Raw genomic sequence first — 16,043 nt, 5'->3', positions numbered from 1 at the left:
CCCAGGGTAGGAGGGTGGGCGCATGGGAATCTATGAAAGTTAATAACGAATGTTGTAAGTCTTTTATCACCTGTCGTCTATTCCATTACTGTTTCTATTTCTGCACAGATACTTGGGTCGTATATCACGTTTCGAGGCAGCTATTTGGTATGCATGTAGCTCACTCTTGGCATTTTTGTTAATATTTCAAGAACTTTTTCATACACGTTTTCAGTTGCCATTCTGTTCAGTGGTAAATACAGATTTCGCCCATTAGACACACGTATAATTTGTCACTTGGAAATCCTTTCAGGTCACCCTAGGTAGCACGCTTTACACGTAGTATGTTAGTGATTAATACGCTAATGCTGTCAGAGTAACTAATTTGGTCCTGTGTTATCCATTGTTTTCAGACCCCTGACGAAGGGTCATGGTTTCTGACCCGAAATGCAATGGGTGGACGTAAAAATGATGTGGAATTGTATGATTGCGACATAAGACTGTCATTATGTACGCAACAAAACATTGTTTATAAATCACTGCCTATCAATGGATTGAAGATTTCATGAACTTGAAGTATAAATAAATGAAACATTGAGAAGAAACCCATCAGTTTCATTGTTAATTGAGCGCATAATCACGAGGGTAGTTGAGCCTACAAACAACATTCATCATTGTGTTTAAAGGCACAGTTTGACTACGAGCGACGATTAGAGCTCCACCACGAACTATTGTTTTCTCAGTTTAAGTTTTTTCAAAAATTTAGTGCACAGGGATAATACATTGTCTAATCTATGAAAGTTACCAATACTGGGGAACCAAAGTTACAGGTAAGTAACGAGTCCTAATCTGGAGGGGAAGGGAATTCCAGGCTACGGGGGCAGTTTTACTGAAGGCCCTATTGCCATTTCTGACTGTGCATACCCTGGGGATTGTCAGCAGTGACTTGCCAGTGGATCTGAGGGTTCTTAACGGGTTGTGGGGTTTAAGCTTTTGTTCAATATACATTAGTCCATGTCCATTGATGGTTTTGTGGACTAGGCAGCATAGCTTAATTTTTATGCGCTTTTTTATTGGGAGCCAGTGTAGGGTTTTAAGGCAGGGCAGAGATGGGGTGCGCGGGGGGAGATTTAACACCAGTCTAGCCGCAGTGTTTTGGAGAACCTGCAGGTGGGCCAAGAGGGTTGAATTGACGGAGGACAGTAGCGAGTTCCCATAGTCTATCCGATTGATAATGAGTCCCTGGACAACGGGCATGCGAGATGGGAGAGGGATCCATTTGAAAATCTTCCTCAAACTGCGCATAAGGCCGAAACTGGTCTGAACTACTTTGTTGACGTGTTCAGTCATTGATAACTTATTATCAATGATCACCCCAAGATTTCTGACTGAAGATTTGGGAGCGGGGCAGGGGCAGAGGGACACTGGCCACCAGTCATACTACCAGGTCTTATCGGCCTTTCCAAATAGCACAATCTCCGTTTTGCTGGCGTTCAGAATCAGGAAGTTCTTGGTCATCCAGTTTTGAACGTCAACCATGCACTTTTTAAATCTCAGTTTGGTCTAATCTGGATCATGGTTTATTGAAATCAGTATTTGGGTGTCATCTGCGTAGGACACGGCGGCTCCGTCGACGAAGAAAAAGAAGCCTAAGCTGACACTGGTTCTGTTGACGGGCTTGTCGACGTGACAACAGACAGGATCGTCGTCGTGGATGGAATAGTCGACAACGGCTACAGCGTTGAAGACTAAGTCGACGACGAGATAGACGACAAGAAGTTAGTCGACGATGGCGAAGACGACAGTGTCGTCGAAGAGCGCCTCGACGATGACAACATTGACAATGTCGACGGCGGGGATGTTGACAGTCTCGTCGACGGCAGCGACGACGACGCCTATCTTGTCGTCGAGTGTTTCAGTGTCGACGAGGCATATTCCGTCGACTAAGCCGAAGACGGCTGCGTTTTCAGTTCCATCGTGGACGGGACCGTCGACAATTTTGGCATCGGAGAAGAGAATCACTATCTCAATGACCAGAATTACACCGGACATGACTTCTCCGAGGAGGGTAACCCTGTAGGAGAGTAGGGTCTGCAATCCTATGGTCACCCCAGATTTTTGCTTTTTGCTTCACTGGTTTACGACTTTCCCTGACTGTGGGCCTGCTAATCATACCCACAGCCTAGCTGTTCTCTCTCTAAATTGACATCCATGTACTTAAGGTGCATTTACCAATTGGTATTGGGTCACTCTTGTAAGTCCTTGTACAGTGTACCATAGGTACCCAGGGCATAAGTGAACCCAAGGCCTACCAGGGGCTGCAGCATGTATTATGCGACCCCTGGCTGGCCATCCAAATCAGACACAACTGGCTTATCAATCAGCTGGGGCAAGGTGGTGTAATCACCCTTTGCTTTAGATATAGTATACCTATATCTAAACCTAAAATGGACACATATACTCCTATAAGTCACTCCTATGGCAGGCCTTAACAATCCTGGAGGCAGAGTGCTTGGAATTATGTAAGATAGTGCTCCGGCATGAGCTGAGCCTGTCTGTAGCTTTCGGAACCAAGTCCTTTAGCGGTTTCCATGATAACGCTATACCATATACTCTTAAGTGCATTATAATCCTCGCGGTTATTGCTAACTTTGGCATAGCATTATCAAAACATGTCAAGTAAGGTGTCGTACGAATTGGACTACTACCCCCTCGCCAGTTCTGGAGACGGGGGTAGCATTCCACCCTTTCTCCCTCGCCTAAAAGGTTCACAAGTGCTCATCAGGACGGACAACACCACAGCCATGCATTATGTGAACAAGGAGGGAGGAACCAGGTCTCTCCTATTGTCGCAGGAAGCTCAAGAGATCTGGGAATGGGCAATCCTTCATGGAATGTCGCTGCAGGCAGAACACTTGCCAGGAATTCTAAACGAAAATGCCGACAGATTGAGCAGGTTATCCTTGGTCAGTCACGAGTGGGAGCTGAACCAGCGGGTTCTAGTAGAGGTCTTTTACAAGTGGGGCAGACCAACAATAGATCTCTTTGCCACACACGACCAACAAGAAATGCCGGTCTTATGCAAGCAGGCTTCACCACCAAAGTTAATTGGGAAATGAGCTTTCAATAGCCTGTCAAGGACATTTGTCTACGCCTTTCCCCCCCATTCCACTGATCCCGAGATTGATCAAGATGATCAAAGTGGAACCATGCAGGATGATCCTAATAGCCCCTGCTTGGCCGAGACAGTTCTGGTACACGGAGCTTCATCTGTTGTCAATAGCTCCTCCGCTTCCTCTGAGGACTATTCCGGACCTTCTCACAATGTCCGAAGGACAGATTTGGCATCCGGACCCGCAGTCATTACACCTGCAAGCATGGCTCCCAAGCAGCGAGAATTTATGAATCTTCCCATCTCGACCGAAATTAAAGAAGTCCTCTCCCAGGCAAGAGCTCCTTCCACGAACAAGACTTGCTGCCTCAAATGGAAGAGATTTTGCATTTGGTGCAAGAGAGAGAAGAGTGACCCCTTTTCTTCAGAACCTCACCAGCTCCTGCCTTATCTCTTGTCCTCGGCTAAGTCGGGGCTGGCCCATTCATCGATAAAAGTCCATTTGGAGGCAATTTCAAAGTTCAGACGGTCAGAATCAGGACCTTCTTTGTGGTCTTCCAGGATTGTGAAACAATTTTTAAAAGGCTTGTTCCGGGTCTATCCACCAGTGAGGCCTACGCCTATTACCTGGCACCTGAATCTAGTCCTCACTCAACTCATGAAAAGTCCATTTGAACCGATTCATCGATCAGACATCAAGTTCCTTTCATGGAAAGTGGCTCTCCTTCTTGCCCTTACATCAGCAAGACGCATTGGGGAGTTGCAGGCTCTCACAATCCAAGAGCCTTTTCTGCAATTCAAAAGGAACACAGTTATAATGAGGACTAACCCAAGGTTCATACCTAAGGTACCTTTGCACTTCCACTTGAACGAGCCGGTGATTCTTAAGGCTTTCTTCCCTCACCCGGCTACACCAGCGGAGAGGTCGCTACATTCTCTAGATGTACAGCGATGTTTAAAATTCTATTTGGATCGCACCAAAGCATTTCGGAAATCTTCCCAATTGTTTGTTGCATTTGGTGGTCCGAACAAGGGTCTTCCTCTATCGAAGCAGGGGATTGCAAGATGGATTACCAGAACCATTCTACATTGTCATACTGCAGCAGGCACACCACTGCCTGGCAGGGTTCGAGCACACTCCACAAGATCTGTGGCTTCTTCAGCAGTTCTCTTTGCGGGTGTACAGATTAAAGACATTTGCAGAGCTGCTACCTGGAGCAGCGTCCACACCTTTACCAAGCATTACTGCTTAGAATCCCTACAACAGGAAGACATGGCAGTGGGCCAAGCAGTCCTGAGGAACCACTTCCACTAACTGGTGAGCTTTCCTTTCTATCCCACCTTCCGTTATTTTTCACATTTTGTATCTTTATGTCATGATGGCTATTGCAAGGTATGTTATGACACAAAATGTGTTTTTGGTTGCTAACTGCTTGCTACTCTGATAAAAAAGCATGGGAATCTATGAAAGTTCCAATACTGGGGAAAGAAAACAAGTTACTTACCTGTAACTTTATTTCCCCAGTATTGGTAACTTTCATAGATTCCCATGCGCCCACCCACCTCCCAGAGGAAAGCTCAGCCTTCAGCAGATATGGTGTCTGTTACACAACGGCTACGAAAATCTGGGGCTCGGAGGTTCCTTCAGGAGGGTTCTATGGGGTGAGGCTCTTCTGATTGGCTGATGCCTAAGTTCGGTCTCTTTTACAAAAAGAGGCGGATATGCTACAAAAGGGAATGAGGCCTAGGCCTGTTTCTTTCTCTTTTGTACCTACTGCTATGTTATTTTTGTTACCGAGACTCCCATTCCAAAGACGGGGAATGATACAAAAGCATGGGAATCTATGAAAGTTACCAATACCGGGGAACTAAAGGTAAAGGTAAGTAACTTGTTTTCTTCTGTGGCGCGAGGAGCTCTGGGAGGTGGGAGGTCTTGAAATTCTAGTGTGTGGCCAAATTGGATGATATTTAGGACCCACCGATCTGTTATGATCTTCCAGCAATTGAGAAAATGTGCTACCCTGCCCCTCACTGATGTTACAAGGGGTGAACAACCAGTAGGCAGAGCCGGGAAGCCGCTATTGACGTTTAGAGGTATCTCTCCCCTGACGTCCCTGTTTACCTCTCAAAGACTGGCGATAGAAAAACGCCAATTGATTCTGGCGTTGAGAGTATTGAGGCTTGAATGACTGAGAAGATTGTGAATGGGAGGAGTAGCGCTGTTGATAACCTCCCCTATACGTAGAGAAGCCTTTTCCTCTTGCACCCCGGAAAGGCACCTTGCGATATTGAAGTGTGCCCAAAGATCTTGCTGTCTCAGTATCTTAATGTCCAGCAAGGCGTCATCTATGTGCTTGCCAAACAGCATATCACCATCGAAAGGCAGATCCAGAATTTTATTCTGCTCTTCAGGGCGAAACCATGTAGATCGTAGCCAACCTTGACGCCTCAGGACTGCTGAACCTGCTAAGGCTCGAAAAGCAGTTGTAGCAATATCCATTGCACAATCTATAATCTTGGATAAAGATCGTTCACCCTCCTCCAGGATCTTTCATGCATCAGCCTTGGAACTCTCCAGAAGTTGACCAATAAAAGGAGCGAGATCGCACCACATTTGGCGATCATATTGTCCCAAAATTGCTAGTGCGTTAGAGGCGCTAGCGAGGAGGCTGGACATAGAGGAAAACCTCGTGCCCACATTGTCCTGGCGCCTGCCCTCCTTGTCTGGCGGTGCTGTCAGGGGTGCTGCTGGGTTTCTAGATTTTCTTTGAGCCGCCTGAGCGATAACAGAGTCTGGCTTCGGGCTGTCCAATCAGACAGGCAAGACTATCCTCAGGAGCCTTATATTTCTTCTCCAGACGCGGTAGAACCAGGATCAGTAGCAGGAGACTGCATAACCTTCTTACCCTCAACTCCAGACGTGTTCGACGATCGGTATGGAACGGATAGATTTTTTATAAGGCTCCTTAAAATCATAGAGGAAGCAGTCTGATTGAACCACTGGAACAGGAAGGCCAAATCTTTTAGACGCTCTTTCCATAAGATTATGGAAACCCCCTATGTCCGCTGGAGGTGAATCCACAGGGTCCGGAGATGGAGAAGCCGGATCTGGGATGATATAATCGTCTTATTCTCTGTCAGGATTTGGGATATGTTCTACATTCTGGTCCTCGTCTGATGAATCATCATCATCATCATCATCATGCACTGTAATAACATTGTGACCTTCTGCCAAAGGTTTACTTTCAGGCCTTTGAGATATTGATGCCGCAGAAGTAGAAGGAGGAGGTGGAGGAGGTTGTATGGATTCAGAGGCTTGAGATGGTAATCTCCTCTTGTAGTCCAACAACATCAGTTGTAGGTCACTTATCAGTGAAGACGGCATAGCCACCATACCTTGTTGAGATGGATCCTGAGGTCTATCACGAGGAATGACTTGCTCTTGTGGATGATGTTGACCCAAGTAATAATTATCTGAATCAGAGTCCAGGTACTTCACCTGGAGCTGAGACTGACTATAAGCATCCCCATACGGACTTTCATCCTCATCGGAATATTCCTCCTCCAGAAGTAGTGCTGGAGGTAACGGTGTCACCCTATCGGGCGATGTCATTTCTGGTTTAATTATTCTTTTCTTAATAGAAATTTTGACTTTGTATCGTCGATGAAATAATCGTCGTCGCTGGAGAAAGAAACTTTGTCGACAGTGGGATGGTAGTCGACGGTGGGCTGATCGTCGACGGTACAGTCGACGAGGTCGACGTCTGATTCATCGTCGCAGTCGTAATAGTCGTCGACACCATCGCGGCGTCATCACTGTCGACGTAGAGGTTGTCAGTCTCGTCGAAGACACAGAGGTAGGATGTATCAACGATGTCGTCGGCGAAGCTCTCGACGACGGGCCAGTCAACAGGGCAGTAGCTCAAACTGGATGGATTTTGGATGTCGTCGTCGACTGACCTGAGGAAGTAGTCGTAAACGGATGGATTTTCTTCTCCCCTTTTGTCTCCTGAGGTGTACTTGCAGGTTTCTTGAACATTTTCTGCTTTTTAGATGGTGAAGAGGTAGTAGAAGGGCCTTGGCTTGCCTTCTTAGCAGATAAAACCTCAGGAACAAGTCCCTCCCTCTCCTTTGCACCTTGGCGAGGAGATTTTTTGGGACTAAGCCTTTTAGACCTATCAGAGGTCTTTTGCGAGGCCTTAGCAGGGTGTTCAGTGAAGGGGAAGACCTACCCCTTTTTGTAGACCTCCTCAAAGATGTTGCTGAGGAGGAATCTTCACTGTTACTAGAAATTACCTATTTCCCTGACTTCATCTTCTGTAACCAAGTCAGAAGTCTTCCTTCCCGGTCTCTTAGAGTCTTGGTAGAGAAGGTCCTGCAGATCTTACAGTCAGTGGCCTTGTGATCCGGGTATAAGCAATAAATGCAGTCCTTGTGTTTATCTTCAATATATAGCCTGTTCTTTGAGCAGGTAGCACAGGCCTTGAATAAAGCTTTCTTTTCTGACATCCTGAAGAGAGATTAAGAATAGAAAACCAAAGTTGAAGAGAAAACTGACCAGAGCTCAGTGGAGAATCCCTTAGCACAACGTGCAGTAGAAAATCTGAGGCTCCGAGACTCTTTCAGGAGGGTTCTAAGGGGTGAGGCTAATCTGATTGGTTGTTCCAAGTTTTTTGGTCTCTTTTACAAAAAGAGGTGGATATGCTACAAAAGGAAATGAGGACTAGGTATTACTTTCTCTTTTTGTGCATACTTCTATGGTATTTTCTATTTACCGAGGCTCCCAAGATGACGACGGGGAATGATACAAAGCACGGGAATCTATGAAAGTTCCAATACTGGGGCAAAACGACTCCTACGAAGTCACACGGAGTCAACGGATGCCACCTACCGGCACGCAGGGGCACTGCTATAAGAAATCTATTGTATCCAGACTGACACCAGGAGGTTCAAAGGTAAGAAATTTGCGGCTAGATGTTCAGTCTTGAAACCATTCAGCTGGAGTCTGCTCAAAGTTTCATTTGTCCTTATTTAGGTATTTGTAAAGTGGAAAAACCTAGCCAGGCACAAGAATCACAATTCTATTATGTAGAAGACAGAAGAGAGGCTACAGCAGGTAAAATGTATTTGATTGGGAGGCTAGAGTAGGAGGGGATGGTCAGGTAGTGGTCCTTAGGGAGGTCCAGATTATTAATTCGGAAGAAAGGTCTTTCTACGGCATTGAAACATTCTTCAACACTGAAGATCTTGGGATACATACAAGCCGTTGACAGATAATAGTGGATAAACCAAAGCTGCAGAGTAATCTCAGAAGAAAGGCACAGAACTATGGCAAGGTGACAATAACCAGAGGTGGCTTACCAGTAGAACGTTTTGGATACAATGCGCCATAGTCAATTTATTGTAATATGTGGGAGAGGAATGGCCCGATTAACCCATGGATGGCCATGACATATGGGCACCCAGAAGGTTACCAGTAACAAAAACAAGGCCCTACATTTTATGACTACAAAGACAGCATAAATGTTTCCTAAGCAACCTCCTTTATCGCCCACAATCTCTTTTCTTACAAGTCATAACATTCCTCTTGATTATCCAGTGAGTCATCATTCTAGGCCCTGTGATGACATGGTACCATATGCTCAATGCCCTTAGCTGGAATAGGGTGTCTTTAAGAAACCTTTTCCCATAATGAATGCATTTCAAAACCTTAGCATCTAAAGTATATTACTAGGCTTTACACTGCACTATGACAAATAAAATACATAAATGTTGTTTTGAATGTCTACCTTAATCACGTAGATAGCACAGGTCAGGTACTCTGTATCCTATCAGAGTACCATTAATTCCATCCACAGCTGATCTCGGGTCATCCATCATGTAGTTCAGTTACCAGCCTCTTGCTAGTACTGCCAACAAACTTTACTTGCCTCTACAGCCCATCAGAGTATTCCCTACCTCTAGCAATTTGTTGGCTTGTTTTCACCTGCTGTACGTAAACGGTACATGCACATCCTGTAGCTCAATCACAAAGTACGTACCTGATGTGCTAGAATGTAGATATTGTGACCCACATTCCGAGGGGATGCTGCATGGTCCTCACCATTCTCAGCGTCTTCAAATTCCACCTCCCCTTGCAGATATGCCTTCTTAATCACCTCCACCTACGGAAAGAAACACTGAAATACTGCATCTCAGTAATCTAATGCAGACATATACAAACTAGTGGATTAATTATGAGGTCGTGTTGGGATTAGTTTGCCGATTTCATGGCTCAGTTCTAGAAAAAAATGAAAAATAAGGCGTCACTTATGGACTTTTCTTTTCTTGAACTTAAGATAATGTGACTATCTTATCTATGTCCTAGTACACCGGGGACACAAGGGGCGCAATGACACACCCTCTTATGCTGACCTACATCCTTACGATTCACCGTTCATTTGCAGCCGGCCCGCAGGGTTGTAGGCTTTGCTATATGTACTGCACCTTTGAACATTAATAAACGTCTTAAAAAAAAAAAAAAAATGAGGTCGTGTTGGGATTCAACTTCCATGGTCCATGGCAATCCACACTCCTAGCCACAAAACCATCATTCAATAATAACTTGATTCTACACAGTTTAGACTGGTGAAACCTATTACAGTGAGATCTGAAGAGCTAGCCATGATCTATGAACAGCAGCACCACTGAGATCCTCTGTAATCAGAGAGCAGTAGACCCCATTCAGTGAATAAAGCTATTCCAACGAGGACAACCATAGTAAACACTTCTCTGGTCACTGAATTCAAAAACCACTCGTACAGAAGAAGGGAATGAGCAAGTGTTCTTGTTTGACAATTGTTCCAATTGCAGAGAACGCGGACTGAATACTTCATGTATTTACAACTTTATACAGGATTTCACAGATCCCTGCAACACCTTTAGTGCTGGTGTCTGCTTCTCACCATGTTAGAACTAAAAAAAAAAGGCAGTACATGTGCACTATCCTTTCTAGCCACTGCCAACTGAAGCACACAATGCAGACGCATGTAGGGGAACAGTTAACCTGCTTCTTGTGACTACCCTCTGAACTGGGATTCTAGTTCCATCCCTGACAAACCGGTCCACAGCTGGCTCCCGGCAGCCGCACTGAACCGGTCCACAGGCAGCAACTCAACTACTCTTGGGTTAATTTATAATGAGTTCTGCTCAATGAACACGATGAATTAAAAGGGTAAACAGTTTGAGTCTTCTGCAGGTCACAATATACTGTCTGGGCAGTTTTTTAAACTTAATTAGAAAGAAGTCAACAAATGGAGAAGCTACAATAGATCTGTCTAGTCCAATGTCGTCAGGACATTCCATTTCCAGTCCAGGGCTTTATTTTAACTACTTACTACAACCTGAGCGTTATCATGGTGGGCTTCCACACCACTTACACTAACCCCTCCATTACTGGTTGGAAACAGAAAAGCCCAGACTGGAATTATGAACTTCTGGTGACATGCAGAACAGAGAAACTGCAGTAGGATAAAGAACCCTGTCCTCCCAAGACCACCTTTGCATCAAGAACATACACTCAGAAATGTATTAACAAGCACCACGTGTACGGAGCGCAAGAACAGAGACCAGTGTGTGTCTGCGACCGGTCCAGCACTTTATTTCCATTGCTTTGTGAGGAACCTTGCCACAAATCCCTACAAGTATACAACAAACAAGTATACTGTATAAACCGACAGCAGAGACCGGTCCAAGGGAGAGGAAATGCATGCACATGAATAACAACAAGCATCAATTCCACCTAAGAGTTTTAATCATCTTTTACAACCTGGGGTGCCTAAGATTTAAAGAAAGATCCTGGAGTGTACCTGTTGTGACTTGGGTTTGAACAAGAGCAGTAAAAATAGCATGTCACACATGACTACAGCAAGCTTAAAGCCTTTCTGGTACTCAAGACTAGACCACAAAACAGAAATAAGTAACTGCTCACTGCGACTGATCAAAAAAACAATGCAGGCATTTAAAATAATGACTTGTACAATTATATAAGCCCATCCAACCAAGTTTTCAAATCCATTTTCATGCCATTGTATTGACCGGCGCCAGAAGGATCAAAGGCTGAGTTAACGTTGCCAGGATTCAAACTGCTAACCTGCATATCACACAACAGAAGTGGACAACTACCACTTAACTCAATAAAACATCTTGGAGGCTAACACTGCAAGGACAAATGTATCCAAAAATATATGGTCACCTGAGTGAGAGGCCTTACCACAGACAGGAAACTTTGTCAGTACCTAGAGTCAAAGGTGGTGCAGTGTAATTTGATATACACAACCTAGGCGCCACACCATTCCATTGCCTCTTCTACTCCACCAAATCCATACCTCCGCATCAGTCAACTCACCAGCTCCTTCGGCCTCATGTTATACAGGATCCTCTCTGCATTTTCACTGTCATGCCTACTTTCCATGATAGCCAGCAGCAGCTTGGAAGCATTGTTCTAAAGATAAAAATATTGAAAGTGTTAGAGAGTCATTTTCATAAAATCAGCTGCCCATCAGCTTTCTTGTATACAATGGCCCAAAACTATTGTACCAAACACTAACTAAATGATGGGATTCAGCCTGCTCCAAAGGCTGGTGCCAGTGTGCAAGGTTGGACTAGGACATAAAATAGACACCAAAATAAAAGTGGTCTCCGTTAGTGATAGTTAAGAAAGAGACTCACATTTGGACATCAGGCACGTGTTGAACAGGACTGCATAGATTTGTACTTGCTGCAGGCAATTTTGTTGCAATATCAGGGAAATCAACAGTAAAAACAGGCCCACCTAACCATAAAAAGGGCCCAAAAATTGCTAAAAAACCTGGCTCACACACTGGTCAGTCAGACCAGCCCATCGGACACTGCCTGATTGACCTATAGGCCAGTCCCACCCTGGCAGTCAACTGGGCACAACAATCTTAAGATGACCTTATTTCACAAGGCAATACCAAAGGAGATGATGGACAGAGCGTTTGAGCAAATCAAACACTCACCCCCAGTCAACTGATCTGGGTTTAATCCATCATTCTGTAGCTCACTCCACCACCCCAGTTCAAACATGGCCATATGCAAATCAGTCTGACCCTGTGCCTCATGGGAACAGTTCAGCCCGAACTGCCAAGCTGTGTCTTCCCTGGACCAGAAACAAGCATCCTGGGACAGGTTTTGGGTTCATAACCCTCATCAGCCAGGCTATCTTGAATCCAGTGGCAAAGTGAGCAAGGGACCTATCGGTCCCAGAATGCTGGTTTCCGGTCCAGGGAAGACTTGGCTTGGCAGTTCGGGCTGGACTGTTTCCATGAGGCACAGGGTCAGACTGATTTGCATATGGCCATGTCAGAACTAGGGTGGGGGAGTGAGCTAAAGAATGATGGATTAAACCCAGATCAGTTGACTGGGGGTGAGTGTTTGATTTACTCAAACGCTCCGTCCATCATCCCCTTTGGTATCCCTTATTTCACAAGGCCACAGGCTGACCATCAACTTGCCTTCAACTCCAGGACCAGATCCATCCTCTTCTTCCCCAGTGGGTTGATGTCATTCAGAATCAAAGCTGTGATGATATCGATTCCATTGGACTCATGAGTCGCAATACAGTTCTGCAAGAAAAGGAATCAACCATCACATACCAAAATATCACCCTGCTTTGGTGATCACAGCACAAGAACATAAAAAACAAGCACGGAAGAGTAGAGGAAGCGACTGCAGTGCCTGTGCTCAGGCCTGGTCGCCCCCACGCTCCTGTGCTGCTCCTGCCTTGCCAGCCTTGCCAGCCGCTTCCTGTGTTTGCCTGCTGCTGCCGCTTCCGGTTACTTCGTGGTCGGGCGACCCAGCCGCCAGCCGAGCCGCCCGCCCGCACCAGCTTCTTCCCGCCGCTGCCTCCCTGCGGCCCGCCCCCCCGCCAGCCAATTCGCCGCCCCGCTCCCGCCAACCAGCTGCTCCGCCCACCCGGCTCCCTACTTATGCTGCCCTCAGGCACATGCAGCAGGCGCGCCGATTGTGCACCGAAGGCGTGCCAAAGGCAAGCTCGTCTGCGCCCGTCCGCGCCTGGACCGCACCCAAGCCAGGACCCCTGGTCCCCACTGCCGATGCAAGACTACACGACGGACCTACGACACCGCCACTCTCAACGCACTCAATGCCGGCCGGAACCCTGCCTGCTACCGAGCCACCCGGAGACGCACCCATGGACCCTTCCCCTGCAGAGCCTGCCGATTCACCTGCTACCGGACCTGCACCACCCCCACCGAGTCCAACACCAACAGCAACCACCTGAAATGCATCCTGCTCAACACCCGCTCCGTCCACAGGCACGCCGTGGAACTCTGGGACCTGCTCGACGCGACAGCACCGGACGTCGCCTTCCTCACCGAAACCTGGATTAACACCTCCTCAGCGCCTGACATCGCCATAGCCATCCCGGATGGCTACAAGATCACCCGGAGGGACCGCGTCAACCAGACGGGAGGAGGCGTTGCCATCTTACACAAGAACACCATACGCATCTCGACTAACTCCGACGAAACCTTCACCGTCCCCGAACACCTGCACTTCCAGATACACACTGACTCCAAGACCACCCTCAGAGGCACCCTCATCTACAGACCACCGGGACCACGCACAAAATTCAGTGAAGACATCGCAGACTTCATCAGTCCGCACGCCCTTCCCTCCGCCGACTACATCCTCCTAGGGGACCTCAACTTTCACGTGGAGAACAAACTGACAGAAACACCACCGCCCTGCTGGACAATCTCACCAACCTCGGACTCAAGCAACTGGTGAACACCCCCACCAACTACGCCGGCCACACGCTTGACCCAGTCTTCTCATCCAGCAAGCATATCTCCTTCAGCCACGCCACCGGACTGACCACAGCTGCGTCCACTTCAGCTTCAGAAGAACTACGACCCACCACCACCCGCAACAGGCCCCCCGCCGAAGCTGGAGCAAGATCACCTCCGAGCAGCTCACCGCCTCCCTCAGCCAGAAAACTCCGACCAGCACAACGGACCCCAACGAAGCAGCCAGCAACCTCACCAAGTGGCTGACCGCCTGCGCCGATGACCTCGCACCACTAAAGAACCCTTCCAGCAGACCTGGCAGCAAGAAAACCCCCTGGTTCACCGACGAACTAAAGGAATCCAAGAAGAACTGCCGCACCCACGAGAAAGCCTGGCGGCTCGACCACACCACAGACAACAGGACCGCCCTCAAGCACGCCATCGGCTCACACCATCAGCTGATCCGCGCCACCAAGAAGACGGCACTCAAAGAACGACTGGACAACAACACCCATGACAGCAAAGAACTCTTCAGCATCGTCAAAGAGTTCTCCAACCCCAGCGCCGGAAACAACGACATCACTTTCTCGCAAGACCTCTGCAACTCACTCGCCTCGTTCTTCCACCGCAAGATCGCAGACATACACAACAGCTTCGACGCACAGACCACGCACCCTACCACCAAACCAGCGCCCGCCACCACCACCCTCTGCAACTGGACCCCCGATCAGCACCGAAGACACCACCCGCACGATGAACTCCATCCACTCCGGATCACCAACCGACCCGTGCCCACACCACATCTTCAACAAGCAGACACCACCATCGCACCCCATCTCAGAGACACCATCAACTCCTCCTTCCACACCGCCACCTTCCCGGAGAGCTGGAAGCACGCCGAGCTGACCGCCCTCCTGAAGAAACCAACGGCGGACGCCACCGACCTCAAGAACTACCGTCCCATCTCACTCCTTCCTTTTCCGGCCAAAATCATTGAGAAGACCGTCAACAAACAGCTTGCCACCTTCCTCGAGACAAACGGATCCCTCGACCCCTCGCAGTCCGGGTTTTGGGCCAATCACAGCACCGAGACCGCCCTAATCGCAGCCACCGACATCAGAACCCTGAACAACAACGGGGAAACAGCGGCCCTCATCCTCCTGGACCTCTCTGCAGCATTCAACACAGTCTGCCACCGCACCCTAGTGAAGCGCCTCAGCAACGTCGGAATCCGAGAGAAAGCGCTGGAGTGGATCATCTCGTTCCTCACCGGAAGAACCCAGAGAGTCCGCCTCCCTCCGTTCAGATCCGAGGCCACCGAAGTCATCTGCGGCGTACCACAATGATCTTCACTCAGCCCAACCCTCTTCAACGTCTACATGAGCCCCCTTGCTGCCATCGCACGCCAGCACAACCTCAACATCATCTCCTATGCCGACGACACCCAGCTCATCCTCTCCCTCACCAACTACCCCACCACCGCCAGAGCCAACCTACACGAAGGGATGAAAGACGTCGCCGACTGGATGAGAAACAGCCGCCTTAAACTGAACTCAGACAAGACGGAAGTCCTCATCCTGGGATCATCACCCTCCGCCTGGGACGACTCCTGGTGGCCCCCGGCCCTGGGCACCGCTCCCAAACCAACGGACCACGCACGAAACCTGGACTTCATCCTGGACTCCTCCCTGTCAATGACCAGACAAGTCAACGCCGTCTCATCCTCGTGCTTCAACACCCTGTGCATGCTCCGCAAGATCTTCAGATGAATCCCCACGGAAACCAGGAAGGCCGTCACCCAGGCACTCGTCACCAGCCGACTAGACTACGGGAACACCCTCTACGCCGGAACCACAGCCAAACTTCAAAAAAGACTCCAACGCATCCAGAACGCCTCCGCACGACTCATCCTCGACATCCCCCAACACAGCCACATCACCGGACACCTGAGAGACCTGCACTGGCTCCCCGTCAGCAAGAGAATCACGTTCAGACTCCTCACCCACAAGGCTCTCCACAACCTGGGCCCCAAGTACCTCAACGACCGCATGACCTTCTACACGCCCACCCGCCAGCTACGATTGACCAGCCACGCACTAGCCACCGTACCACGCATCCGCAGAGCCACCGGAGGAAGATCC

The 16,043-nt window shown here is 48.2% G+C and overlaps 1 protein-coding gene across 1 annotated transcript in view; it reads right to left on the bottom strand.

The window, feature by feature from the left end:
• The window catches only part of ITPR1 (inositol 1,4,5-trisphosphate receptor type 1), a 1,666,678-nt gene that overhangs the window by 337,975 nt on the left and 1,312,660 nt on the right, over positions 1-16,043 (bottom strand). The window contains exons 46-48 of the mRNA XM_086939209.1: positions 12,607-12,717; positions 11,478-11,573; positions 9,133-9,255 (exon numbers count right to left, since the gene is read on the bottom strand). Of these exons, the coding sequence (XP_086795335.1) occupies positions 9,133-9,255; positions 11,478-11,573; positions 12,607-12,717 (330 nt within the window). The remainder of the gene's footprint in view (positions 1-9,132; positions 9,256-11,477; positions 11,574-12,606; positions 12,718-16,043) is intronic.

Source organism: Lissotriton vulgaris, chromosome 9 (genome assembly GCF_964263255.1).
Source record: "Lissotriton vulgaris chromosome 9, aLisVul1.2, whole genome shotgun sequence".
Lineage (NCBI taxonomy): Eukaryota > Metazoa > Chordata > Amphibia > Caudata > Salamandridae > Lissotriton > Lissotriton vulgaris.
The sequence above is the reverse complement of the archived record's forward strand: the minus strand, read 5'-3'. Positions and strand labels throughout refer to the sequence as shown.